This window comes from Cucurbita moschata, unplaced genomic scaffold (genome assembly GCF_002738365.1).
Source record: "Cucurbita moschata cultivar Rifu unplaced genomic scaffold, Cmos_1.0 Cmo_Scf00027, whole genome shotgun sequence".
In the NCBI taxonomy this organism is placed as follows: domain Eukaryota; kingdom Viridiplantae; phylum Streptophyta; class Magnoliopsida; order Cucurbitales; family Cucurbitaceae; genus Cucurbita; species Cucurbita moschata.
The window spans coordinates 2,288,167-2,315,528 of NW_019268543.1; the positions used below are offsets into that span (position 1 = coordinate 2,288,167).

Sequence of the window (27,362 nt, forward strand, 5' to 3'; positions counted from 1 at the left end):
GGGGGGGGGGGGGGGGGGGGGGAGAGAGAGGAGTTCTGATTCTAACCAGAGTTTGTGATTTAACCCTAGCCTTACGCGTTAGGTTAAAGAGACGACTGTGAAGAAGAAGAAGAAGAAGAAGAAGAAGAAGAAGTAGACGGCGACTCATTGACAGAGATATAGCAGTGAGCTTCAACAACTGGAAAGAACGGAGAAGGTTCTGATTCTGTCGTGAAGGGGGGAGAAATTTTGCCCCATTTTGGAGGACCTTGTTATTCTTCTTGGAATCTTTTCGATTGCTTCTCTGCAGGTTTTCACTGTTGAATGACACGCATTCGTTGCTAATGTGCTACGTTGTTTGATTTCCCCCGCTTCTCCTAGATCTTTAATTTCAGTGAGTTTCTCCTTCTGATTATCGCTTTGTCTTTGTTTTATCCGGAATGATGAATTAATGTCGTTTTGGATGGATTCCTTTCCTGTGGTGTCTGAGGATTTGTGTTCGTCGTCGTTTCTCTTGTAATTTTGAGATTGTGTGGGGTTTTTGGTGGAGTTTTTTGATCGGATGATAATTGAATGAGGAATAATTGTTTTTGCTGCATTGCGTGTGGGGAGATATTGCATTATGGTTGATTTTAATTCTTTCTTCCATGAGAGATTTTGTGTTCATCTGAGAAATAGTCACTCTTTTCATCTTTGCTACGAAAATTTTAAAAAGGTCATCAGATATCAAACTGGATTTACACGAATTTATTGAAATAAGTGAGCCGCAATTTATGCGTTTTGTTTACTCTGCCTCCCTTGCATTTAATTTTGAAGTAAATTAGCTTTTCATGAGGATTTTCTATGGTGTGTCTTCACTACCAGGGGCTCCAAAATTGAAAAGTGTGCTGATCTATGATCTTTAGTATTCATTCAGACTAAATCAATGAAACTTTGGATGAATTGTTCTTATCTTTTGCCTCTTGGCTATTGAAACAATCCATATAGACAACTTGTTGGGATCTAGTTGCCATGAATGAACTTTTTATTTATTTTGGTGATGAATCTAATCTTGGGTTTATTGGACAGATTGAGCTCTGCATATCCTGTTCAATGGGTATGTCAATGTAGTATAAAGTCTAAAGCCTCTGTCGTTGGTTTCTTTGGGCATCTCTTCACTGAGGATCTTTAGTGGGATTTCGATACTGTGTCGACCGATTAATGATTTTTAGGGTACAAGATTTTGTTGAAGCTCATTCAGCATCGGCTTTAGAGTTGAGCACTCTTCTGGGGGAGAAGGAACTCTCTTCCATTGCCACCTCTTTTGCCTGCTGCTTACACTGTCTGTGTGCGCATTTGTAATTAATGCATCGTAAATTGGATAGCCCTGTCCAGACGCAGATGGCCACAGCAGCAGGCTTTAAGAGTCCACTCGGTCGAGAGTTTGGCGGGAGCAAGATGATGGAAGGGAAACTGTCCTCAGGGAGGAGAAGGGTCTTTGTGCAAACTGACACTGGTTGTGTCCTGGGGATGGAATTGGATCGGAGTGATAATGCTCATACTGTGAAGAGGAGGTTACAGCTTGCTCTCAATGTACCAACTGATGAGAGCTCTTTGACATTTGGGGATATGGTACTGAAGAACGACCTCAGTGCCGTACGAAACGATTCTCCCCTTCTTCTTACACGAAACATTTTGCACAGAAGCTCGTCGACTCCTTGTCTCTCACCTACTGGAAGGGATATTCAGCAAAGAGATCAGAGTGGTCCTATTGAGATATTAGGCCATTCTGATCGCTTTATTAGGACAAAGCAACTGGTTGGTGAGATTACAAAAGCAATTAAAGTTGGTGTAGATCCTATTCCTGTTCATAGTGGACTTGGTGGTGCATACTATTTCAGAAATAACAGAGGTGAGAGCGTTGCGATTGTGAAGCCTACGGATGAAGAACCTTTTGCACCAAACAATCCAAAAGGATTTGTTGGTAAAGCTCTTGGTCAACCTGGGTTAAAACGATCAGTGCGTGTTGGGGAGACTGGATTTCGTGAGGTTGCAGCTTATCTTCTTGACTACGATCACTTTGCTAATGTGCCTCCCACTGCCTTGGTGAAGATTACCCACTCGATCTTCAATGTCAATGATGGAGTAAATGGTAACATGCCGAGTAAGAAGAAGCTGGTTAGCAAGATTGCATCGTTACAAGAATTCATACCACATGATTTTGATGCCAGTGATCATGGAACTTCCAGCTTCCCAGTAGTGGCTGTGCATCGTATAGGCATACTAGACATTAGAGTTTTTAACACAGATAGGCATGCTGGAAATCTTTTAGTTAGGAAACTTGATGGTGTTGGGAGGTTTGATCAAGTGGAGCTCATTCCTATTGATCATGGACTCTGCTTGCCAGAAACATTAGAGGATCCATATTTTGAGTGGATTCATTGGCCGCAGGCATCAATTCCATTTTCAGAGGATGAGCTCAAGTATATCAAAGATCTCAACCCATTTAAAGATAGTGAGATGCTGAGGATGGAGCTCCCCATGATTCGCGAGGCTTGTCTCAGGGTTCTGGTTCTCTGCACGATCTTCCTCAAGGAAGCTGCTGCATTTGGTCTTTGTCTTGCCGAGATTGGCGAGATGATGACTAGGGAGTTTCGTAGTGCAGAGGAGGATCCCAGTGAACTGGAACTTATATGCATGGAGGCTAGGAAGCTGATCAAAGAGAAGGAGGTCTTATCCCCTCGGGCAGATTTAGGCGATGAGGAATTCCAGTTTGATATAGACTGCGACGAAGAGGAGTTAGATTTTAGCCAAGAGATAGAAGCAGCAGATGATTTTAACCCAACAGCACCATTCCACTTCCATGGTGGCGGTATACGTGGACGTTTTCCTCTTCGTAAACTGGAGGAAAGCATCGAGGAAGAAAACAGTGAAGAAGATGAGCAAGGAGGCTTCGCCGATCTGTTTTCTTCTGAAAGGATTCCAACTATTTCAAAGCTTTCCATGTCACTGAAGAATACCAGTCTGGGTGAGAAGAATAAGAAACACGCCAAGTACTCTGGAACAAGACCTGAGAATGGATATATGATGACCAATACATCCTCTGGCCACAGAAGTGCAAATGAACAGCTTCCAGCCAGTGTAACCTTTGTGAAGCTAGCTGATATGAACGAAGATGCATGGTCACTATACTTGGAGAAGTTTCAAGAGCTACTTCACCCGGCATTTGCGAAGCGAAAATCTGCAACTCTAGGCCAGAGGCAGAGGCAGAGGCTTGGTACTTCTTGCCAATTTTGAGATTGAGCTAAGAAGAGTTGATTGATTGATGATAGCTTTGATGATGCAAAGGGGTTTTCTGGTTTCTGTTCGACACACGACTACATTTAGAAGGTCAGTAACTACTACTTAGCTTCTATTGTAAATATTGTAGCGTCAACTTAGTAGAGATTTGGTTTTAGCATCTTCTTGTTCTTTCTTTCAGAATTACTTGGTTCTTCTAGCTGCTACAACCATGTTATATAAATAACTTGTAGAATAAAGCTTAAGAGGAAGTTATGTAAACAGGGAGATGCGCCAGTTTTTATTTATATATATATATATCTGCCTAATGCTCCTCCTTCACTGCTCAACAAATGTGATTTATGGTCAAGCTGTGGATTGATTGAAATATTTAAAGCTTTCAATATGTTTCTCTGTCCATTGATGTCGGTTAAATCCAACAAAATCTCATAAAAGATTCCTTATCACATGGGGAAGCATTAAAAAAGAAGCAAAATGGTTGAGGAGACCAGCCAAAATGGTTGAGTTGTGAATGATTGAAATTGCATCATCCACTGACTTCCTGAAAACATTCATGGCCATAGTTTTGCCATTTCTTCCTCTCTTTATTTGTACAGTGGATTAATAGTTGCATCTATAGTAACATTAAATGTTTTTTCATATTTGACAGACGTATTATAGTTCCATATCGAATCTCTTTAGAAGGAAGATCTTTTGTTTGTCTCATGGTAGGTTACTATAGTTCCCTTATGAAATTTTCGTTATTGGGTTAACCATACACTTCACATGTTGGGTTAACCATACAGTTTCTAATGATTCCGAATCAAATGATACAAGTAGGATAAGAATCTACAACGCACTAGAATGCCCTTGTTGACTATCATTTACTCCGACAACATTTAGGGTTCTTCGAATAATGTGAGATCTCACACCGTGTAAATCCTTAACCCTTCTTCATCGATTATAAAATGTTCTTGTAAATTATGGTCAATACTAGGTATGTGAGCAGTGATTTCAAATCTCGAAGTTAAACATTTAGGGTTCTTTGAATAATGTGAGTTCTCATACCTAGTAAATCCCTAACCCTTCTCCCTCTTACAAAGATTATAAAATGTTCTTGTAAATTATGGTCAATACTAGGTATGTAAGCAGTGATTTCAAATCTCAAGGTTAAGCAATACTCTGGAACTTTATGAAATGTAACATTGAAAGTTCAAGAACTAATTAGACACTTCTGAAAGTTTAAACATCAAATAGGCACAAATCTCGAAGTTCAAACAATATATATGCTCACAAGATTTAGAATGAGAAATGGATTGTACGGAGTCCAGTTTTTTGGAGATTGATTATGGAGATGGCCAAGTCGAGGGTAGTGACTTTGTGGACGGAGAATTTGAGGAGAGGGTAGAATAACCGCAAAATAATTGCATAACGATGAAACTTAGATCGTTTAAAGTTCATAGAAAGACGAATGATCTTACTCAACATTAGAGATCTAAATTATCTCAGTCACACGGAAATTAATATATTTAGCGTATCGGAGACAGTACTATTGTCTCCTACTTAAAAGTTGATAGGTCTGAGCAGGTGCCATGGTGGGATCAGCTGGATGAGTACAAATTGTTCGTCGAAACAAAGGTAAGAGATATTGGACGAAGAAGTGCACAGGTGAAGAAGATGAGCTAAATTTATATAAGGTTAGTGTTAATATATATACTGTGTTCTATCTAATGCACAAATCTCTCTTACTCGCAGGTGAAGAAGGTGAAGTAGCAGTAGAAGAAGGGCAAACACATACACACAAAATGCTAGTAGAATCGTCTTCCTGACCTATCGATTGCATACGATGACGTATCGAATCGTCGAAACGTAGACAAAAATTTCAAGTCCGTCTCTGTACCTTTTAAGTCAGGATGCAACCCCTTACTCAACTCGTAGAATCAAATCGCCAAGTATCTCGGACTCGACATTGATGGAAGAACTTTGAAGCTTTAAGAACTCACATTTGATTTATGGAAGCAAAAATGAGATATTCAATAACCCTACTGATTATTCGAACGAGCAAGATGTTATGGTCATATTTGTTCAAGGCATGTCACTTATGGTTGCATGACAGATGTCTCAGTCTTGCTTGTCTGAGTCGATTGACAAAAAGGATGTCACAGTCATGCTTGTCCAAAGTATGTTGCTTATGGCCGCATGACAGATGTCTCAGTCTTGTTTGTTCGAGTCGGTTGATAGGGACGTCAACCAATTGAGTAGGGGAGGAAGTCACAGTCATGTTTGTCCAAAGTGTGTTACCTATGGTTGCATGCCCGTTCCAAACCCCCTTTTTATACTTTCATCTTAGATAGGCATTTACTATTTCATATCATGTCATATATATATATATAAAAGAGCTAAATTATTAGGATTCCAATTATACCCCAAACTTTGAAAAGTTTGATTTTAACTCTTAATTAAGATTTATTTCAAAATAATAATCCTAATAGATTTTCTCATTAATTTCGTAAGCAGAAAAGTTGTGTCTATGATCGTAAAAAAAAAAAAAAAAAAAATATATATATATATATATATATATACACATATATCTCTGTGGAATAAAGCAATGTGGGGGAAGTAGTAGGGTGCTCGGTCTCAACATGTTGGGTCGAGGAAGTGTTCGATTTTCAATACCGAGTTAGATCAAATTGAGATATTTTTAGATCCAACCAAATTATTCGAGTTGAAGTAAACATTATTATATCATGAACAAATTCTAACTCGATCATAGAATATTAAGTTGTATTAATTTGAGTGGTTTGAGATATTTATTCAATTTTTTTTTTATAAAAATAAAAGGTTAATATATAAAATATTATTTATTTAATTCTAAATGTTAAATTAAAAATAACCGGTCATTTTCAATATATATATTTTTAAAAAATTACCTTAGATTTAAAATTTTATTTTTAAAGGTAGTTATGAAATAAAAAATACAAAATTGTATTGTAAGAAAAGAATGATTTATTTTTTCATGGATTGTAACAATTTCTACAAATTATTATGAACAGATTCAAATAATTAGAATAATTAAGACTGTGAAATTGTAAATATTGTCCAAGTTTTTTGCAAACCCAAGAACATTAATTATGAAATTAAGGCAACTAATCAAGATTGAAGAAGAATAACCAGGAAACGAAGATTATCCTTGCGGAAGTACAGGACCCATTTTTCAGATCTCTCAATACACCCATTTCTTCTATCGTTTTCTTCTTCCCCGACTGGCTGATGTTCCAGGTTTGACCTCTCTTGATGTGGAAATGTTTCGTTGTCCTAATTTTTAATTGATTTGCTTTGAATTTCGATCAATGCCACTGCCTCCACCTTTAATTTTCGCCCGATTCTTGTGTTTTTTTTATCTCTGATTTTGTTCTCTAGTTGTTTTCTAAGCTCTTTGATCTTTGACTTTTACTGGATTTTGTTGATTGACGATGGATTTTGCCGTTTCGGGATGTACGCATTTCATACTTTATAGGATTCTTGTCTTTGATGATGATTTTTCCCGCTTATGTTTTCAATCGCACGCAACTGGTTTGGTTTGCTCCTTTGTGATCATCGATTAGTCTGGAGAATGAAGAGATTCATTTAACATTGAGATCTCTTTTGTTAGTTTTGATATTGTTTCTGCATTCTGACTTCGATGATGAACATTGTACATGAAATGTGATGTTTGATTCTAAAATCATAGATTCAAAATAGTTTAGATCTTTAACAATTATGGAGATGACCTGAATTATCAAAGAGTGTTCGTTATGTTACTGAAAAAACTCACTGTTCTTTTAGTTTTGATATCAATACATTTCATACCATATCGTCGGTTCGCTTCTCCGCCCTGTTCAGAGGTTGCGTCGTTTAATATAACAAGCTTGGTTGGAAGTGAGGGTTATATTTCGTGTTCGATATCAAGATTGTATATTATGATGCAAACTTTGAATACGATTGTGGCTTTGTGAAGGAGAGTTTTAGATTGAATCCTTTAGCATATGTTACAGAATAAGTATCATTCTCTAACCAAGATTGCACCAAAGCTTCCTTATTCCATGTGGTATTGAACTAGAATCTTATTGATTTCTTAACTCCTAAATGATGTGAAACGCCGCCTTCGTTCGTTTTGTTGGCAGTGAAATGAACTTCTGTGGCAATCAAATTCTTTCTCTCAAGTTATACACTGTAAAAGTGGTTAGATATACTGCTTCTGGCGCTTGTATCTGAAAGAGAGATAAAAGTTTCATGGATTATTTGTGTTTCCCATGCTTATTTAATTCAGGAAACTCGTCCGATAATGAGTTTTGAACGTCCGTGATTTGGATCCCACAAACAGCTACTATGGTTGGGAGGAGGAACTCTGGAAAGGCTTCCCCACTATTTCTAGTTCTCTTGGCTCTTTCTTTCTGCTTTGTAACTTATAATTTGGTGACAGCTATTATTCAGTATGGATCAATTGGAAGGGAAGTTGGTGATAACTCGTATGATCGATTATCGAATGACCCTATCATTGAAATGCCAGAGAATGTGAGAAAAAGGAAGACAAAGGCACCTTTCCATGTTGCTTTGACAGCGACCGACGCTCCTTATAGCAAATGGCAATGTCGTATTATGTATTACTGGTACAAGAAGAAGAAGAATTTGCCTGTATCTGAGATGGGAGGGTTCACTCGTATTTTACATTCTGGACAACCTGATAACCTAATGGATGAGATTCCTACTATGGTGGTGGATCCACTTCCTGCTGGTGTGGACCGGGTGAGGTTTCTTTTACCTTATCACACTTCCTTCTTTGCATTCATTAACACGCTGATAGCTACTTTGAACATTCTCGTTGCCCCTCTCTTATGAAATAGAAGTCTTGTATTCGGAGGTGTGATATCTTACATCGGTTGGAGAGGAGAACGAAGCATATAAGGGTGTGGAAACCTCTCCCTAGCGCGTTTTAAAACCTCGAGGGGAAGCCTATAAGAAAAAACCCAAAGAGGACAATATCTTCTAGCGGTGGGCTTGGGTTGTTACAAACGGTATTAGTGTCAGACATCGGGCGGTGTGCCAATGAGGATGTTGGCTCCCAAGGGGGTGGATTGTGATATTCTACATCGGTTGGAGAGGGTAACGTGGAAACCTCTCCCTAGCAGATGCGTTTTATAACCTTGAGGGGAAGCCCAGGAGGCAAAACACTCAAAGAAAACAATATCTTCTAGTGGTGGGCTTGGGCTCTTACAAGAGGTCTAGGATTTTTTTTTTTTTTCCATTTTTTTATTTAATTATATTTTCTGTTCTCAGGGTTACGTCGTCTTGAACAGACCGTGGGCCTTCGTGCAGTGGCTGGAAAAGGCAACAATAGAGGAAGAGTGAGAATTTTATGTAAAACCATTGAAGAATGGAACTCTTCATAAATATAACTAGTTGGATTCTTGAGTATCAAATTCTCTTTGATTTCTTTTGGTTGCAGATATATATTAATGGCAGAACCAGATCATATATTTGTTAATCCGCTTCCTAATTTATCTGATGGAGGTTATCCAGCTGCCTTTCCATTTTTCTACATCAAACCTACTCAAAATGAAAAGGTTTTGAGAAAGTTTTTCCCCGAGGAATATGGTCCCGTAACCAAAGTCGATCCAATCGGCAACTCCCCTGTGATTATCAGGAAGGTGATTCCTCTCAAAATGATGTCACAAAACTAAGACATGGATTAAGATTAATTCACTTCTTTGTGGGCATAATTACTTTTCCCTGCACTACATTAAGAAATCTTAGTATACTAAGGTTACAATCACATTGTGGCCTTTTTTGCTGAATATTTTCCCTGTTGTTTTTATGTATTCATCAATAAAAGGTTGTTTTCGTTTCACTGATTCGACCTTTATTGTTCGATGTTCCAAATGGGTTCTGTTTATCAGGATTTGCTGGAAAAGATTGCTCCTACCTGGATGAATATTTCATTGAAGATGAAAGACGATCCCGAGGCAGATAAAGCTTTTGGATGGGTGCTAGAAATGTAAGTTTTGGTAAACAAGAAACCTTGTCTTCTATATTAGGCCACTTAGTGAAATATCTTCTGAAGTTCCCTTTTTCCTAAGGTATGCATATGCGATTGCTTCGGCTTTGCACGGCGTGCAGCATGTTCTTCGGAAAGATTTTATGCTGCAGGTATGGTATCCATCAATTCTATACTGATACATAGCTTCTTCTACGTATCGAAACCAATCTCGAGATGTTCTTTCTTTTTGTTTTCTGACTGGTCAGCCACCATGGGACATGGACATTGGTAAAAAGTTCATTATACATTATACTTATGGATGTGACTACAACTTAAAGGTGATGTTTCTTTCCCTTAGTTTCTTCTTTTCATTTTTATCAATCATTTCTTATAATTTCTATACTTTTTCTGTCATCTCATGAACTCTTACCTCAAATTTTCAGGGGGAGTTGACTTATGGTAAAATGGGTGAATGGCGGTTTGACAAGAGGTCGCATTTACGCGGACCTCTTCCAAGAAACTTACCTTTACCCCCTCCAGGAGTTCCTGAAAGTGTGGTATGTTTCTGGAAAACCATTCCCTTGTCTTCCTAAATATCCATTTGGAATCTCACATGTCTGCACCTTCATCTGCCTAAGCATTGTTTTTGAAGAGACTGTCGGTTTGTGTGATGTCCCACGTTGGTTGGGGAGGAGAACAAAACACCCTTTATAAGAGTGTAGAAACCTTCCGCTAGTAGACGTGTTTTAAAACTTTGAGGGGAAGCCCGAAAGGGAAAGCCCTAAGAGGACAATATCTGCTAGCGGTGGGCCTGGGTCGTTACAAATGGTATCAGAGCCAGACACCGGATGATGTGTCAGCCTTCTCGCTGTTCCTTTGGGGATAGACACGAGGCGGTGTGCCAGTAAGGATGATGGGTCCCAAAGGGGGGTGGATTTGGTGGCGGTCCCACATTGATTGGAGAAAGGAACGAGTGCCAGTGAGCACGCTAGGCCCCGAAGGGGGGGTGGATTGTGATATCCCACATTGGTTGGGGAGGAGAACAAAACACCTTTTATAAGAGTGTGGAAACCTTCCCCTAGTAGACGCGTTTTAAAGCCTTGAGGGGAAGCCCGAAAGGAAAAGCCCAAAGAGAACAATATCTGCTAGCGGTGGGCCTAGGTCGTTACCGTTTCTTTCCTTCAAACTTCTTTTTCATTATCAGCTCGTAGATTTTGTTGTTGACCTTTGACCACGTGCTTTGAGTCACTGATTGACAGTGTACAGTTCAACCGAATTAGGCATGTTTTGTCATTTTTATTGTCGTGATCGAACCGATGCATGAGTAAATATATTGACTCATAATAGCTTGGGGAAAGAAACTAGTGTAGAAGCCATGTTTGGTCATATTCTTGCAGACTAGGAAACTGCATAGAACCGAGAAGCCAAACCGAACCATGCACACTCCTTGTAGACTCTTGCTATACCTGGTTTTTAAAATTAATAAAAACCCGGTTTTTAAAATTAATAAAAACCCGGTTTTTAAAATTACTAAAAACCCAAGAAACACACACTTTCGTTTGGCAAACGTGTACATCTAACACGTGTCGAACACTTGTTAAGCATGTATAAATTCCTCCCTCCCTCTGTACAAACGGTATGTATTCGAAAATGTATATTTGAATAAACGTGTTCTTGTCGTATCTAGGTCCTAGTTTCTTTTAAAAGTGTGACTGTGTCCATGTCGTGTCGTGCTCGTCTCTTGTATCCGTATCGTTTCTCTCAGCCTGTTTCTTTTCTTTCATATCTTGCAGGTAACCTTGGTAAAGATGGTGAATGAAGCAACTGCAAACATTCCCAACTGGGAGGCAACATAGTTATATAAATGGTCATATTTCTCTTGTTTTAAGCCTTTGTTTTTAAAAAGCCGTTGAATTAGTGGATTATTTATTTATTTATTTATTTATTTTGGGGGCAACTTGGAAATTGAAAAAGTCAACCAAACCAAATGGATTTAGTTGCCTTGATTGCTTTGACCATCATTATATTATGAGAGAATTTAAAAGAATTATGTAGGAAATGAATTTAATATATTTTCAATATATATATATATATATTAGTTAATTTAGATATTCTAATAATAATATTTAAATGGTTAAAAAAACCACATTATAATATTAAAATTTGGATATTTAAAAATTATATCATAGAAGATTATATATATTATTGGATTATTTTTGCAATTTTTTTTGATAAAATATTAAATTGGATTAAAGTATTCATATTTAAAATATTTTATTCTTATTCTTATTTTATCTTGCTTTTTTTTTTTACCAAATTTTATATTTAAATATATAAAGCACATTTTTCTAATCTCTATTGTATATTTAATTCAACCTATAAAATTCACACTTTTTAATATTATAATGCATATTTAATAATTTTGATTCTCTTTTTACTTTCAAATTCAATTATATTTTTATTTAAAAATGCACCCGGTTTTGCAAGATGGCAGGGCTACGCTTTAGTTTGAAATAAGGATGTTTATGCTTGATTAAGAGTCTCGTTGCTTGATTAAGAGTCTCGTTAGAGCAGCACCTGGTTTAGGCCTACCTTTGAAGATAGCAAGTGTATTGGATTGACTAGCTTAAATTAGAGCGAAAAGAATTCTAAATAGACCATGTCTAATCTTGTTCAGACAATGCTTGGGAATCAAGCTATTCAGCACTGCTTTCTAGCAGTTGCTGCCTTCTGCCTTTCTTTTTATTGTTGTGTTAAGCCGCCTTTACTAATATTCTAATAGTTGTCCGGAATTTTGTTTCAGGCGACCAGCTTCCCCTCTCATTACCCCATTAATTGGTCGAGGGACAAGGACAAAGGTTAGTTGGCACCTCATCGTTAGTGTTCCGACCTACTTACTAACAAAAAAAAAAACAGTCAATATTTTTATACCCGAACTTCTAACACGTGACCTCATAGAATCTCGAGAAGTAGTTTCCGTACGATTCCTTGCTCTCTTGCATTCCCAATGGTAAAAAGCAAAGAAGAAAGATGTAGAAGAAGCCTAAGAGTTCATGCAATTAGGAATATCACAAAGAATAAAGCAAATTTCAACATTATAAAAATCAAAGAAAAAGAAATGATTTTGGATGCTTGGATTTCAAGTCTACTCTTTCTTTTGCTTTTTCTTCCTCATATAATACTAATTAATTTTACTATTTTTCTTTTTTGTTAATCAATAAATATAATTATAATTATAATTATTAATCACATTAAAGTAAATTTATTGCTTCTTTTTTAATAATAATGAAATAAATTATGAGATTAAAAAAAATAATAAATAAAAAATAATTTGGTGAGTGAGTGTAAATTTGCAACCGACATTTTATTCTTTGGGGCATTCCCAAGCTTAATAATATTTATTTGGGTGGGTCTCACTTATATCAAATAATAATAATATTAAAAAAAAAATATCGGTTGAGCTAGGCTTAAATGAGTAATAAATAATTTTAAAATTTTACGAAATTATTCCCTAATTTCATACGATATATATGGTAAGTGAACAATTAGATAATTCAGATTAATTCGACCTTATTTTAGTATACCGAGTTTACGGAATCGGTTTCTAATTTTTACAGATATGCCACAAAAGAACTAATAATTTTATACCGTAAGAATTCTGTCCCGAAAGATCGAACAATTAGAAAATTCATGTTAATTCAACCTTATTTCAAGAGATGGAGGAAATTCACTGAATCGATTTATAATTTTAGCCGATATGCTATGAAAGATCGAACAGTTTTCTACCTAAGAATTCCAACCCTGATTCTGTATTTAATTTGTTTACCTTTACAGATAGTTAGAGTTAACTTACTGATAAAAAAAACGTATAAATTTGAGTATAATTTAACTAGTTAAAACACACGTCTTAGTTGAAGCTAAAATTGTTCCACATGTTCGAACTAAATATTGTAACAATAAATATAATAAAAATGGTAATTTATTCTTTCTTTGGAAGGAGGCAAAAAAGAAGCAAGAGAAGGGGCTCTCACTCTGAGGTTGAAAGCCTACAAAAATGGGAGCAAGCTCAAATCTCTCCCAATCTCTCCCAAATCTCTCCCAATTCTCTCCCAAATCTCTCCCAAGCTCCTTCCATGGCTTCCTTTCCCCATCTTCTTCATCTTCTTCTTCTTCTTCATCTTCTTCCTCCTTCTCTCTCTGCAACTCCATCCGCCATAGCCGCTCTGCAAAACCTCCCACTCAAGGTAATTCTTCATCTCTGTTATGAACACTCTTCAAAAATCTCATAAATTACCCATTTTTACCCCAAAAGAAACAAAACCCAGATGGATTTTGTGAAAATATTTATGGGTTTGATCGCAAAATTGGATCTTTTTACAGCATTATGTTGTTTATATGGGAGGTGGAAGCAGCAGCAATGAAGAACATGAAGAAACAGCTGGTGAATTGGATTTTCTGCAACTTTTATCCTCTGTAAATCCAAGGTTTTTTTTATTTATTTTATTTTATTTTAATCTTTATATCATAATAAATTAGGGATTGATTTGTTCAAAAATTAATTTATTTTAATTGGAATTAATTATTTTAGGAGGAGAGAGAAAGAGAGAGGATCAAGGGATTTGATCCACCAATATCACCATGCTTTCAAAGGCTTTTCAGCAATGCTCACTGAGGAAGAAGCTTCTTCTCTATCCGGTAATTTTTGCTTAGTTTTGTAGTTTGGTAAATTAAAAATAAATAAATAAATAGTGGGCCCTATTGAAAATTAAATAATAAGATAAATTTGGAGGACTAAACAGCAATTTAATAGAGTTGAATAATAGGTCGGGTTTTGAGGGCTAAACAGTAATTTAACATGATTAAATTGTAGTCAAATTTTGAGGACTGAATAGCAATTTTACACCGTTAAATTAATAGGTCAAGTTTTAAAGACTGAGTAGCAATTTAGCATAATTAAACAATAGATTAAGTTTTTTGGTCTCAATAGTAATTTAACACGATTAAATAGTCGGTTAAATTTTAAGGACTAAGTAGCAATTTAACACAATTAAACAATAGATTGAGTTTTTGGGTTTGAATAGCAATTTAACACGATTAAATAGTCGGTTAAATTTTGAGGACTAAATAGCAATTGAGGCCTGAGTATCAATTTAACACAATTAAAAAGTAGGGTAAATTTCGAGGACCGAATAGCAATTTAATACAGTTAAATAATAAGTTTATAGGATTGAATATCAATAAGGTTAAATTTTGAGGACTAAATAGCAATTTTCAATTAAGTCGGGAGGATTTAGTAGCAATTTAAAATTTTAATTTGGGTTAAATTTCTGATTTTATATCAATATTATAATTTTTTTTTTTAAAAAAAAGAATATTTGAATAAAAAAAATTTGATGAATTTAATATATATGAAAAAAAGATACTATACTAAGCATTTATTTGTGTATTTTTCAAGGCTTTTTCCACATGCTCCACTACCTTTTCATTTATTAATAATTATTATAAGGTCAATTGTCACACAAATAACCTTATATTATAAACAAAATTTTAATGTGGAATAACATAATCACCCCACATGCTATTATTTCATTTATATCATCACGTTCAAAATATCATTTTGGTTCCTGTAATTTGAGTTTCATTTCATTTGAGTCGTTTTATTTCATTTTAGTCCCTATATTTTGAATTTTATTACATTTTGGTCTCTATATTTTTAATAATCGTCAAAATTAGTCCTAATCAATAAATATATTATTTTTGTGATAAACCCGAGTCACTTCAACTTTAGAATTTACGAGGAATTTGGTATCTTTGATAGAGACGAAAATATATATATATATATATATATATATATATATTTTAACTTTTATTAAAAAATTAAAAGAAAAAAAAAGTACAAAAATGAGAGAATTTGATTCTTAAAGTAAGGGACATTGGTTCCTCGAGAATATAAGTAGGAATCCCGTCCCGAATGGAAAATATTATTTTACGGTGAATATATAATTTATGCTGAGCTCAACTATACATAAAGAGGTCCATTTTACCCGTCCGAATGGAAAGAGAATTCCCAATTGAGACTGAGAATGAGAGAGAGGAAGCTGAGTAGATTTTTTTCGTTAGATAAGTGGGGCCCGTGACTATCCCTGTCCTTGTCCAATTCCCTGCCCATGTCCCTACCCAATTCTCTGTCCTACTTAATATTATATATTTAAAAAAAATAAATTAGTTAATTTTGAGATTCTAATTGTAATATTAAAATTTGAATTTTTAAAAATGATATTATTTATTATGATTTTTTAAAACCAATTTTTAATAAATAATATATTGAAAATAAAAATTATGATTGTAAAATAATAATAAACGATAAAAAATTACGAGCAGAGAAATTCGATCAGTGAAAAGTAAATAAAAATTTTACGGAGATGGAGACTGTCCAGTACACGATAATGCATTATCTGATAGTTTACCATGTTAGTTAAATACGATATGATACACTTTTTAATTAAATATTAATTAAATATTTTAAAAGGAGTTTGATAATTAACAATTAAATTTATAATTGAGTAAATAAGGTATTAAATTGTTTTATAATTTAAATATTTAGTATTGGTAAAATGTTTTCTAAATAGAAAAAAAGGGAAATTTGATAAAAATGTGAAGGAAACAACAGGTGTTGATGGAATCGTGTCGGTGTTCCCCGATCCGACGCTCCAGCTCCACACTACACGTTCTTGGGATTTCTTGGACTCCATCTCCGGCCTCCGCCCTCCGACGCCGCTGCCGCCGCCGCATTCTTACGCCAGTTCATCGGATGTCGTCGTCGGCATCATTGACACCGGTAATTTCCACTTTCCTTTTTCATAACAATGCGGATCATGGATTCTTGAAACTTCATATATTTCATCGCTTTAAGTTAGGGTAAGCCTTCTTTCTGCCAATGGGATCTTGATGGATGCCTTTCTTAAGAAACAATGGAATAATCGATTTGGTTTCTGGAAATTAGGAAATGGATTGGATCTGAAAGAAATTTGAAATTTATGTTTGTATGTTGTGGATTAGGGATTTGGCCGGAGTCTCAATCTTTCAACGATGAAGGGATTGGTGAAATTCCATCTAAATGGAAAGGAGTTTGTATGGAGGCACCTGATTTCAAGAAGTCTAATTGCAACAGGTCATAATTTCTGTATAAACTCTCAGATCCCCTTTTTCCAGACAGATTTTTCTCATCCATTTTCGTGGCTATGCTTTGTAATTTGAAATGCCTCATTCAAATCATTCATCTCAGAGTAAATGTAGTGGAGGCTAGAAAGGCTTCTGATGAAATTATGAGTTTGTATCTGTAGGAAGTTGATAGGTGCAAGATACTATAATGTTGTCGAGCCCAATGGGAACGATAGCCGTGGGAGCGTGCCGAAGGGCACACCGAGGGATTCGCTTGGCCATGGGACTCACACTTCGTCAATAGCAGCTGGAGCCAGAGTCCCGAATGCAAGTTACTTCGGCTTAGCAAGAGGTACAGCGAGGGGCGGTGGCATTCCGTCCACAAGGATTGCTAGCTATAAGGTTTGTGCTGGTGTTGGCTGCTCTGGGGCTGCAATCCTCAAAGCCATTGATGATGCAGTCAAGGATGGAGTTGATATCATTTCGATCTCGATTGGGATTGGTTCCCCGTTGTTTCAGTCGGATTATTTGAATGACCCGATTGCCATTGGAGCATTCCATGCCCAACAAATGGGAGTTTTGGTTGTCTGCTCTGCTGGGAATGATGGCCCTGATCCTAACACTGTGGGGAATGTTGCTCCTTGGATTTTCACTGTTGCTGCTTCTAACATTGACAGGGATTTCCAGTCCACTGTGGTTCTTGGCAATGGCAAGACTTTTCAGGTAAGCTTCTATCTCTTTAATGGCTGCTAAGATCTAGATATTGATTATAAATACAACCTGTAATGTACGTTCGATTTCTGTGTATATATCGAAATTTAGGAAGCTCTTTTTGAATTTCATAGATCTGTTTTATACTATCTTCCAGGGGACTGCTATAAATCTCTCAAATCTTACTAGCTCAAAGACTTATCCTCTTGTATTTGGAAAGGACGCTGCTGCTAAATTCACACCCATATCAGAAGCCAGGTTCATAATCTTCTAATCGCTTTTGACTTGAAACTTTCAAACTTGCTTACTGTTTGAGAACGGTTTTATGCTTTCTAGAACAAAAATCATGTAACAGCTCAAGCCCACCGCTAGCAGATATTGTCTTCTTTGGGCTTTCCCTTTTGGACTTTCCCTCAAGGTTTCTAAAACGTGTCTGCTAGAGAAAGGTTTCCACGCTCTTATAAAGAATGCTTTGTTTCCCTTTCTAACCAATGTGGGATCTCACAATCCACCCCCTTTAGGACCCAGCGTCCTCGTTGGCGCTCGTACTTCTCTCCGATCAATGTGGGACCTCACAATTCACCCTCCTTTGGGGCCCAGTGTCCTCGTTGGCACACCGCTTGATGTCTAACTCGGATACCATTTGTAACCGTCCAGCCCACCGCTAGCAGATATTGTCCACTTTAGGCTTTTACTTTTAGGGTTCTCCTTAAGGTTTTTAAAATACGTCTGCTTGAGAGAGGTTTCCACACCATTGTAAAGAATACTTTGTTCTTCTTTCCAACTGATGTGGGATCTTACAAATCGAGTGAACGTGTTCTTCTCTTAAATATTGTTTCCCTCGGTTTTCGTTCATGAATGACCTATTCGTTTAGAATAACTGAAGTTTTTCTTTACGGACTTGTAAATTGGGACTTCAAACGCGTAATGATTTTACATGTGCGACTCATCCATAATCGCTCATGAAAATAGTTTTGAAAACAAAAGCATACATCCATAACCTTCTCGTTACATTGATTGCAGGAATTGTTATCCGGGATCATTGGATCGATCCAAAGTTGCAGGCAAGATCGTTGTTTGCGCCTCGGATGATTTTAGTACTTCAAGAACAATAAAGGAACTGGTTGTACAAGATGCTAAAGCCGTAGGGTTAATACTGATCAATGAGGCATCAAAAACTGTGCCAATGGATTCAAACATTTTCCCATTTACACAAATTGGGAATTCAGAGGGTCTTCAAATTCTTGAATACATTAACTCCACCAAGTAGGCATCAGATTGAGCCATGTTTAAACCTTTATTCTGATATGATAGCGTCTTCTTCTTTCATAATCTCGAACATTACAGGAACCCAACAGCCACAATTCTCAGAACAGTGGAGGTTCGACGACTCAAACCTGCTCCGGTTGTGGCTTATTTCTCGTCGAGAGGGCCATCACCGCTTACTGAAAACATTCTTAAGGTCAAGCTCCTTCTGCACGTTTTTTCATTCAAAGTTAATACTGTCTCTTCTGTACATAAAGTAAACGTTGGACTTTTAATTTACAATGCAGCCAGATATCATGGCTCCAGGAGTATCCATTTTAGCAGCTATAGCTCCGAAGAGCGATGCAGAAAGCGGTCCAATTGGTAAGAAGCCTTCCAATTACGCAATGAGATCCGGGACTTCGATGTCATGCCCACATGTAGCAGGTGCTGCTGCATTCGTCAAATCGGTTTATCACAATTGGAGTTCTTCGATGATCAAATCCGCTCTCATGACAACAGGTTACTTTTCTAAATCCCGAGTTCTTCTGTAGTACTTTTAAGATGCATGAAAAGGGGGCTGATTCACTTTTCTTGATGAATATTATACCTATTTACAGCAACTCTGTATGATAATCAAAGGAAATTCATGAGAAATAGCACAAACAACCCTTCAAATCCACATGAGATGGGAGCTGGAGAAATCAGCCCCATAAAAGCTCTTAATCCTGGATTGGTTTACGAATCTACGAACGAAGATTATCTCCGTTTCCTCTGTTATTACGGGTATTCGAACAAGATCATAAGATCTGTGTCGAAACAAAACTTCAGCTGCCCGAAAACTTCGAAAGAATATCTTATCTCGAGTGTTAATTATCCATCCATCTCCATTAGCAAACTAGACAGAAAGGTAGCTGGTGGTAAAGTAGTAGTAGAAAGAACAGTGACTAATGTAGGAGCTCCAGACGCCACTTACATTGCCAAAGTTCATTCTTCAGAGGGTTTAATAGTGAAAGTTACCCCAAGTAAGATTGTTTTCACTGAGAAGGTAAAGAAAGTTACTTTCAAAGTCTCGTTTTACGGCAAGGAGGTTCGTAGCGGTTACAACTTCGGGACGATAACGTGGCGGGACACTGCTCATTCGGTTAGAACGGTTTTTGCTGTAAATGTAGTGTAATTTCTGATAGGATTATATATATATATCTATATATATATATATATATATATATATATATATATGGTCCCTCTCCTACAAGAAATAAGGAAAGGAGAAATATTGAGTGATAGTGTTATATAGCATTTTGTTTTTAACACCAATTTGTATGGTTTGTGTTTGGTTTGTAACTTCTATGATTCAAAAGAAGTTTTCTCATTTAATTTCAATAAAATATGGAATTCTTAAGGGTTATTTATTTATTTATTTATTTATTTTGATCGTTATTTATGCATTAATTACAAATTTAGTGTCGGTTTTGTGAATTTTAAAGTGTCAAAATTACAAATTTAGTCCTTATGGTTTGTGAATTTTAAAACTTCCAAAATTATAAATTTAGTCCTTAAATTTTGAACTTTTAAATTTGTGTTTGGTTCGGGAAATTTAAAAAGTGTAAAAATTATAATTTAGTCTTCAACTTTGAACTTTTACATTTGTGTTTGGTTCGTAAATTTTAAGAAGTGTCAAAATTACAAATTTACCCTTGAATTTTGAACTTTTAAATGGATTTGGTTCGTGAATTTTAAAAAGTGTTGAATATATTTTTCTACTTTTCATCGTGTTTAATAAGTCACTTCAACTTTTATTTTTATATCCGATAGATTTATTTACATATTTAATTTTTAATTAGTTTAAACAAAGGGTCGTATGTTTCACTCTTCGAATAGGAATCCATTTTCTGAAAGATTCTGGCTTTCGTGCTTTGGTGGGTTTCCGAGATCCTTTTGATGACCTATGTTGTGTTGAAGGGATATCTATATGATCTGATTGATTGTGTAAAGCCCGCCGTAGCAACAGAAGAGAAAGTATACAGAAAAGACAATTCTTTTCTATTACATCAGTATTAGATTAGTATTAGTTAATGATCTCGGCTCAGTGAGTCCTTTCTGACATGATGAACTGTTGGCACCAGTCCTCCATTTTGTCTCTGTGGATCGAGGAGAAAGGGAGCTCGGCGAGGATTGTAACATGAGAGAAACAAGAAAGTCATCCTTTCCACGAAGGTAAATCTTTTCTTTAATTAATTATAAAATTTGAAGAATAATATATTTTTAGTTTCTAAGTTTCGACTATCATTTCTATTTGGTCCTTAAGTTTTAAAATATTATACATTTAACCCTATATTTTGAGGTTAGTTTTTATATAAAAGTGTAAAATTTTAAAAATTATGGTCCAAAAAGAAAATAAACTTAAAATTGAGGATTAAAAATGCAAAGTTTTAGTGAATGATCTTTCGAAGTTAAATTTGCAGAGTGGAATCTTTAGCGCAGCAATGGCCGTCGAGTTAGCTCCGGTATCGAAATTTCTCTAACGGAGTCCTCCCTTTCCGGTTCCGATTCTCTTTCTCGATTACGTAGCATGATTGTTCCTTTAGGGTTTAATAAGATTTTCAAATATCGAACATCGATCGCTACTTTTTCTCATCGTCCCGGCGAAATCATTGAGTTTTTGTTGTGTAGTTCAGAAAATTGCTGCATTCGGAAGAACACAAGAACTTTCAACAATGGCGGTGGTTTGGATCCCAAAGCTTCGTTTTCATTCTTCCGTGATACAGGTGCCTTGCGAAAGAATGTCACGTTTCTCGAGAAATGGAACCCTTCCTGCAATGGCGGCAATAGGTTTGGATCTGGTGTGGGGTATCGGTGGGTTCATTCAGATAATTCCGTCGCTACTTCAGAGAAAAGTGGAGGGGAATCTGCTATTGCTTCTACAGATGGTAGTAGTAGCGAGGAGAAGAAGAAGACGAGGAAGAAGTTGAAGGGTAAAAGAGCAGTCGTGAAGTGGCTCAAGTTTTTCAGGTGGAAGAAGAAGAAAGAGTATGAGAGAATGACATCGGAAGAGAAAATTCTGTTCAAATTGAATAAGGTATTTTACTAACTTTCCCTTCTTGATTAGTACTTGACTTGACGTCTGTAAGGTGTTTGATAAAATGTTTGAATGAAACCATAGTGCAATTTCGTTGAGAAATATCTGTAAGCAGCATATGGTAGAGACTAGAGAGATTATTCCTTACCAATGATGATTTGATTCAGCCAATTCCTGTAAATGCTAACTCGATCAAAGATTCTAGGAGGGTTTTAGTTTCTTTGGGGATATGATTTAGGCTTGGGCTATTGATCATTGTGCTAAGTTGTCAATATGGCCTATAAACGAATGGATTGCATGAACAATCTTAGCAGGGAAGTTGCACTCGTTTTGGAAGTCTCGAGTTGATGAATAAGATGATGCTTTGGATGTCCGAAGAAAAATTACTGGGTAGCCTGCTTTGGAGAAGAAGATCAACTTGTAGAGGTCAATTATATTGAATGAATGAATAACTCTATTGCTTGAAGAAAAGTTTATTTATGTATGGTGAGATTCCACATCGGTTAGGGAGGAGAACGAAGCATTCTTTATAAGGGTGTGGAAACCTTTCTCTAGCAAACGCGTTTTAAAAACCTTTAAGGGAAGCCCAAAGAGGAGAATTTGTGCGTAGTAGGGGAATTGTTCTCTGCTTTGGAGAAGAAGATCAAATTGTAGAGGTCAATTATATTGAATGCATGAACAACACTATTGTTTGAAAGAAAAATTTATTTATGTACCGTGAGATCCCACATCGGTTGAGGAGGAGAACGAAACATTCTTTTTATGGGTGTGGAAACTTCTCTCTAGCAGACATGTTTTAAAAACCTTGAGGGGAAACCCAAAAGGGAAAGCCTAAAGAGGACAATATCCTCTAACAGTGGATTTGAGTTGTTACATGTACCTGGTTATGGTTTATGTGAAGTGAAGATTCAAACTTTTGAGCACTTTGTCTAAGATATATCCCGTGGCAACGTGAGCTATGCTTAGGTTTACTACTTAGATTTTCATTATTATATTGGAAAAAGATGAAATAACGTTGTTTCTACTTAGATTTTGTTTGCGATGATAGTAAATGTAACAGGAAGTTAAAGCTTGGTACATTTTGATGTCCCTCTCAAAGTCCAACTGCATTTCAGTTCTTGTAGTACATTTCATTTACTTGATCGACTTTAAAGAAGGAAGGTTTATAAACATTGTATTTTTTTGACTAATTTTCGGCTTCGATATAATAGGCGCGTCGAAAAGAGAAAAGGTTTGTTGAAGCTCTGGAAAAGATTGAGCCTGCTGCTTCATCAGATACAACCCATGATCCAGAGATATTGACACCAGAAGAACACTTCTACTTTCTGAAGATGGGTATCAAGGGAAAGAATTACGTGCCGGTTGGAAGACGTGGGATATTCCAGGGCGTCGTTTTGAATATGCATCTTCACTGGAAGAAGCATCAAACGGTGAAGGTGGTAGTAAAGACGTTTTCACCGGAAGAGGTCAAAGAGATCGCTGCAGAGCTAGCGAGATTGACCGGTGGGATGGTGCTTGATATTCATGAAGAGAATACCATAATCATGTATAGGGGGAAGAACTACTCGCAGCCACCCACAGAGATAATGTCCCCAAGGGTCTCTCTCTCTCGGAAGAAGGTTCGTTGTATATGTATCTCTATCTGCTGTTTGTTCCTTCTGTTCGACCCCGAATTTGTCGAAGAGATCGAAAACCACACGTTGTTATGCTTATGTCTGCAAGTAAATGGTTGATCCTGCTCTTTTTTCTTTCCTTTCGGACGTGCAGGCTCTGGATAAATCGAAATATCGGGACGGCCTTCAGGCAGTGAGAAAGCATATTCCAAAACTCGAACAAGACCTCAGGTTATTACAATCACAGGCTAAACTGAGCTGCAAGAACAATGGTGATTCTGTTGAACATGTGCAAGAAACCATAAGCGACACAAGTAAATCCAAGGCTATGTCAAAGGATGCTGGAAGAGTTAGTGAACACTGGTCTGATGATTCTTCTCCTATGGATACAGGAATGAGTTCAGATACAGAGGACTTGTCTGATATGTTTGAGACCGAGTCCGATACAGAAGCCGATGAGGAAACGGAAGAGCCTCCTCTATATCTGAAAGAGTTCGAAAAATTTGCAGGCAAAACTGCAGGCGACACCGAAGATCTTCACGACCAACTTAGAGAGATATCCATGGACTCTAAGCAAGCGAAAATATTGGAGGAAGATGTGAATTCACCTGAATTCGACGAGGTCGATCGATTGTTCTTGCGTTCGGCATCACTGCTGAAGAAGAGAAGAAGATAAATAATGGCTTGCCAAATCTAGTAAGGTATGAATTGATATTTATAATGTTCTTCCGCTGAGGTTATTGAGAATTGTCGGGATGCAGCCTTATAAGGAATGTTTGGTTCCCTTCTCAAATCAACGTGGAATGTCCCAATCTACCTTACTTGGAGCTCGGCGTCCTCGCTGGCACACTGCCCGATATCTAGCTCTGATACTATTTGTAACAGCCCAAGTCTACCGCTAGAATGTTTCGTTCTCCTCTCCAATTGATGTGGGATCTCACTAACATATTTAAGTTTAAAGTGCAATTTAATGAAATTTTTGGATTTACATATTTTCGTCTCGCCGCGATCTGACGTGGATTTTCGATTGAAATGTTAGCTCCAAGTTTTAGGCGGCCAATCTAGTGGGGGCAATTATCACTTTTGGAAGCCCTTGCGATTGTTCGGCTTACTTGTCACAATCGCACTCTTGATGACAGCGGACTTGCGATTGTGCAACACCCACTTTCCAACGACAAGTGAACTAAGCCAATTCGTTCTTACGTTGCCTACGGCCAACCAACGTATGCTCGAGCCTCTGGCCTCGGTTTAGGAAAAAGGTTTTAGAAAACGAGGGTAGAGAGAGATTTTCAAAAGAAGAAAACGAGAGCAAGAAAAAGATTTTCGAAAGAGAAATTTAAGCAAACAAGAGAGTAACAACGGCGGCTCTATAACCTTTGGTAGGGAGAAGTTGACAAGGTAGTAGTCCGTTAACAAGAAAAAAAAAATTTATTTATTTTTAAAACATATTTTAAAGTAAAAGTTATTAAAAAAGAAAGAAAGAAGATTAAGAACCATAATGAAATTTTGTTTGAATAATACAACCAAAAGTTAAGGGTTTAAACGGTAACCAAGCCTTTAAAAGTCCTCAAAAGTCAAGGGCAGTTTAATTTTAATTTTAATTTTTAATTTTAATTCATTTTAAAATTTTCCCGCGGACCCCGGCGTGTCTTAACAAACGCTGTCCCCTTTGCCCCACCATTCCCACCAAATTCACTCCTTCCTCCATTACTACTCCCATTTTCAAATTCCTCTTTCTCTCTGTTATGTCCTCCGCCGATTCCCCTTCGTCGTCGTCCTCCTCCTCCTCCTCCGCCGCCGCCGCCGCTTCCCCCGCCCACGCCGGCGTCGGCCTCGGCTACGGCATCGCCATCGCCGTCAGCATCCTCGTCTTCATCTCCACCATAATGCTCGTCTCCTACGCTTGCATTCGCGCCAAATCCACTCGCCCTAGACCTAGACCTAGACCTAGACCTTCCGCTCCTCTCCCCCCTCCCGCCGCCGACAATGTGGTGGTTCTCATGGTTGGATTAGACGGCTCCATCATCGAATCGTACCCTAAGTTGGTCCTCGGAGAGAGCCGCCGTCTCCCGGCCCCAAACCACGGCCCTTGCTCCATTTGCCTCTCCGATTACCAGCCCTACGATTCCGTCCGCTGCATTCCGGATTGCCGGCACTGTTTCCACTCCGCTTGCGTCGATGAATGGCTCCGGATGAGCGCCACTTGCCCCCTGTGTCGAAACTCCCCTGCTCCTACCCCTGTTGCTACTCCTCTCTCCGAATTCGCGCCTCTGGCTTCCAACGCCAGGTGATCCTCTTCCCTACATTTTCAGGTTAGGGCTTTCAAATTTTCTCCCTCAATTTGTGTCTGATTTATTCACCTGCTTAGGTTTTGATAGATTCGTGTTTGTTGATCGCTATTATATTTTAAAATGTTTTTAATAAATGTGTATGAGTATCTTCAGATTTTGTGTCTAATAAGTCAATATCATCAATTCTTGTAACACTTAATAAACATTTAGACCGTAAAAATTACCCTTTAATTTTTCACATTTATTTTTTAAAAACACGTCTATCCTTCTCTTTTTAATCTTTCATAAACATTTCATATTTATCTTTAAAAAAACTTTAAAATTTCGATTTGATACACAAAGTTCGAAATTTATTTAAAATTATTATAAAATATGAACACTAAATATATAGATTTAAAAATCTTTGAGTGTGAAACTTACAGTCGAATAGATCGGTAGAATTATAATTAAATTTTGTACCATATTTATGAAATAATTAGAAACTCTTTCCTTCCTCTTCTCTATGATTGTCCATTTTTCTTGGTTACTACAAAATTTTACATTAGAGAAATCGAGTCAATGTAATCAACGATAATTTATAGTTATTTGAAATATAATTTAACGAATAAACTACTAATAGTCTTATAAAAGATCTGGAGCCTATACGATTGATAAATATTTTTTAAACTTAATTTATAAATAGTTTAATTGAGTTGTTGAGTTAAATGGAAGCATGTGATTCCATTGAAGTTTGTGGAAGAAAAAAAAAAAACTTAGAAATTGAAAAATGATTTTCCCTAAGTTGTGTTTATGAAAGTCAGCCGGATTTTGTGCTGCATTGTTTATTAACTCTTGTTCAAATTCCAACACAATTTTTCTTCTATATAAATGGTTCATTAATTAGGATCCTTCTCTCTCCTCCCCCCTCTCTCTCTAATCTTTTTTACTTTTTATATAAATAGTTCAAAATTTTAAATGAAAATGATCTTGATGACACCAGATAAATTTGTTAGATAACTTTGTAAAATTACGAAAGAATGCTCGATTGATTTTCTACTTCTTCCACCAATGCCTATATATATATATATAAATAATTTGGTACATTCTCCATTACCATTTATTATGCACCTATTTAATTAGGAACGAATGAATCTACATGTATATATTCATACATGTATTTATACATGGACAAATAATCCTTCAACACATGTATTTATTCATATATATGTATCTACGAGTGATCTTTCAACAAATTAAGATCTAAAATTGTGGTCATGATCTAAATTAAAAATTTAGATCTACACACTATTTTAAGTTACAACTATATAGTGTATAGGCTCTGGTTTTTTTTTATATAATTTTTAAAGGAAAAATAAATAAATAAAAAGTTAAATAAGTTTTGTTTAATTAATTTTTTCTTTCTTTTTAAAAGAAATTATTTTAGTGCTAATTTGACTTTTGTGAATTTTTATTTATTTGATTCTTTAAAGTATTTAATGAGTTTATGAACATAGATCCATATATTTTTAATTCTCTAAAGTCCTTTCTCTTATTCAATATTTTTAAATTTTTATGAATTTATTCCATACAAAATTGAGAGACATAAAAATTCATTTTATATATTTAGTATATTACTTGATTTTTTTAAATATATATATATATATAAATTTAAAAAAAAATTATAAATTTGTTAGACGTGGAATAATTAAATTTAAAAATTTAAAAATTAAGTTTAGAAATCAATTCAATTTAAATAAGTTGATAATCCAGTCCAAACAGTATGAGTTAATTCAAAAATTAAGTTTAGAAATCAATTCAATTTAAATAAGTTGATAATCCAGTCCAAACAGTATAAGTTAAGTTGAGTTAGATCCGATTTTTTTTAACACCATCAATTAGATTTCAAAAATGAATGATGCGATGTCTTACCTTACAATAATTTAGTCAAAAATCACATTTTAAAAATCACAATAACTGTATATGCTTTTGTGTTTGCATTTGACCAATATTGTAGAGACCACACAATTAGA

At 36.2% G+C, this 27,362-nt stretch overlaps 5 protein-coding genes across 12 annotated transcripts; all 5 read left to right on the plus strand.

The window, feature by feature from the left end:
• The first annotated feature begins 22 nt into the window (after nt 1-22).
• On the plus strand, nt 23-5,659 carry LOC111462416 (phosphatidylinositol 4-kinase gamma 7-like). Of its 5 annotated transcripts, none has more exons than XR_002713729.1 (4): nt 23-373; nt 1,048-3,348; nt 4,815-4,905; nt 4,993-5,659. XR_002713729.1 is itself a non-coding variant. In XM_023105965.1 (2 exons), exon 2 carries the CDS (start codon nt 1,324-1,326, stop codon nt 3,253-3,255), a length of 1,932 nt encoding a protein of 643 aa, XP_022961733.1. In that variant the 5' UTR covers nt 23-373; nt 1,048-1,323; the 3' UTR covers nt 3,256-3,581. The 5 variants fall into 5 exon arrangements, 1 of the variants encoding a protein (XP_022961733.1); XR_002713730.1 differs by having other exon boundaries at nt 4,815-4,875; XR_002713731.1 differs by lacking the exon at nt 4,815-4,905.
• A 700-nt stretch (nt 5,660-6,359) lies between these two features.
• On the plus strand, nt 6,360-11,300 carry LOC111462420 (hydroxyproline O-arabinosyltransferase 3-like). 2 transcript variants are annotated; one of them, XM_023105971.1, is made up of 9 exons: nt 6,360-6,516; nt 7,401-8,022; nt 8,554-8,621; nt 8,723-8,924; nt 9,174-9,271; nt 9,354-9,423; nt 9,520-9,591; nt 9,697-9,810; nt 11,047-11,300. In XM_023105971.1, exons 2-9 carry the CDS (start codon nt 7,606-7,608, stop codon nt 11,107-11,109), a joined length of 1,104 nt encoding a protein of 367 aa, XP_022961739.1. In that variant the 5' UTR covers nt 6,360-6,516; nt 7,401-7,605; the 3' UTR covers nt 11,110-11,300. The 2 variants fall into 2 exon arrangements, with proteins under 2 accessions (XP_022961739.1, XP_022961741.1); XM_023105973.1 differs by having other exon boundaries at nt 7,547-8,022.
• A 1,992-nt stretch (nt 11,301-13,292) lies between these two features.
• On the plus strand, nt 13,293-19,782 carry LOC111462415 (CO(2)-response secreted protease-like). Its single transcript, XM_023105964.1, has 13 exons — nt 13,293-13,323; nt 13,367-13,497; nt 13,634-13,737; nt 13,842-13,948; nt 15,924-16,091; nt 16,313-16,424; nt 16,597-17,137; nt 17,283-17,383; nt 18,149-18,391; nt 18,473-18,587; nt 18,679-18,892; nt 18,991-19,573; nt 19,608-19,782. Exons 1-12 carry the CDS (start codon nt 13,308-13,310, stop codon nt 19,545-19,547), a joined length of 2,409 nt encoding a protein of 802 aa, XP_022961732.1. The 5' UTR covers nt 13,293-13,307; the 3' UTR covers nt 19,548-19,573; nt 19,608-19,782.
• Nucleotides 19,783-20,799: 1,017 nt separating this feature from the next.
• LOC111462417 (uncharacterized CRM domain-containing protein At3g25440, chloroplastic) lies at nt 20,800-23,973 on the plus strand. 3 transcript variants are annotated; one of them, XM_023105967.1, is made up of 4 exons: nt 20,800-21,449; nt 22,661-23,068; nt 23,217-23,763; nt 23,824-23,973. In XM_023105967.1, the coding sequence occupies exons 1-3, from the start codon at nt 20,943-20,945 to the stop codon at nt 23,736-23,738; spliced, it is 1,437 nt and encodes a 478-aa protein (XP_022961735.1). In that variant the 5' UTR covers nt 20,800-20,942; the 3' UTR covers nt 23,739-23,763; nt 23,824-23,973. The 3 variants fall into 3 exon arrangements, with proteins under 3 accessions (XP_022961735.1, XP_022961736.1, XP_022961734.1); XM_023105968.1 differs by having other exon boundaries at nt 23,217-23,376; nt 23,455-23,973; XM_023105966.1 differs by having other exon boundaries at nt 23,217-23,973.
• Nucleotides 23,974-24,765: 792 nt separating this feature from the next.
• Nucleotides 24,766-25,449, plus strand: LOC111462423 (putative RING-H2 finger protein ATL69). The gene has a single exon (XM_023105977.1). It carries the CDS (start codon nt 24,808-24,810, stop codon nt 25,351-25,353), a length of 546 nt encoding a protein of 181 aa, XP_022961745.1. The 5' UTR covers nt 24,766-24,807; the 3' UTR covers nt 25,354-25,449.
• Nucleotides 25,450-27,362: the final 1,913 nt, after the last annotated feature.

What these genes read in the sequence shown, in the direction of transcription:
- LOC111462416 (XM_023105965.1), top strand. Translation starts at nt 1,324, where the DNA reads ATGCATCGTAAATTGGATAGCCCTGTCCAGACGCAGATGGCCACAGCA.
- LOC111462417 (XM_023105966.1), top strand. Translation starts at nt 20,943, where the DNA reads ATGATTGTTCCTTTAGGGTTTAATAAGATTTTCAAATATCGAACATCG. An exon ending in TTCTGTTCAAATTGAATAAG is followed by an intron (nt 21,450 to 22,660) that starts GTATTTTACTAA and finishes TCGATATAATAG; the next exon opens with GCGCGTCGAAAAGAGAAAAG. An exon ending in TCTCTCTCTCTCGGAAGAAG is followed by an intron (nt 23,069 to 23,216) that starts GTTCGTTGTATA and finishes TCGGACGTGCAG; the next exon opens with GCTCTGGATAAATCGAAATA.
- LOC111462420 (XM_023105971.1), top strand. Translation starts at nt 7,606, where the DNA reads ATGGTTGGGAGGAGGAACTCTGGAAAGGCTTCCCCACTATTTCTAGTT. An exon ending in TTCCTGCTGGTGTGGACCGG is followed by an intron (nt 8,023 to 8,553) that starts GTGAGGTTTCTT and finishes TTCTGTTCTCAG; the next exon opens with GGTTACGTCGTCTTGAACAG. An exon ending in TTTGGATGGGTGCTAGAAAT is followed by an intron (nt 9,272 to 9,353) that starts GTAAGTTTTGGT and finishes CTTTTTCCTAAG; the next exon opens with GTATGCATATGCGATTGCTT.
- LOC111462423 (XM_023105977.1), top strand. Translation starts at nt 24,808, where the DNA reads ATGTCCTCCGCCGATTCCCCTTCGTCGTCGTCCTCCTCCTCCTCCTCC.
- LOC111462415 (XM_023105964.1), top strand. An exon ending in TGCAAAACCTCCCACTCAAG is followed by an intron (nt 13,498 to 13,633) that starts GTAATTCTTCAT and finishes ATCTTTTTACAG; the next exon opens with CATTATGTTGTTTATATGGG. An exon ending in GAATACATTAACTCCACCAA is followed by an intron (nt 18,392 to 18,472) that starts GTAGGCATCAGA and finishes CGAACATTACAG; the next exon opens with GAACCCAACAGCCACAATTC.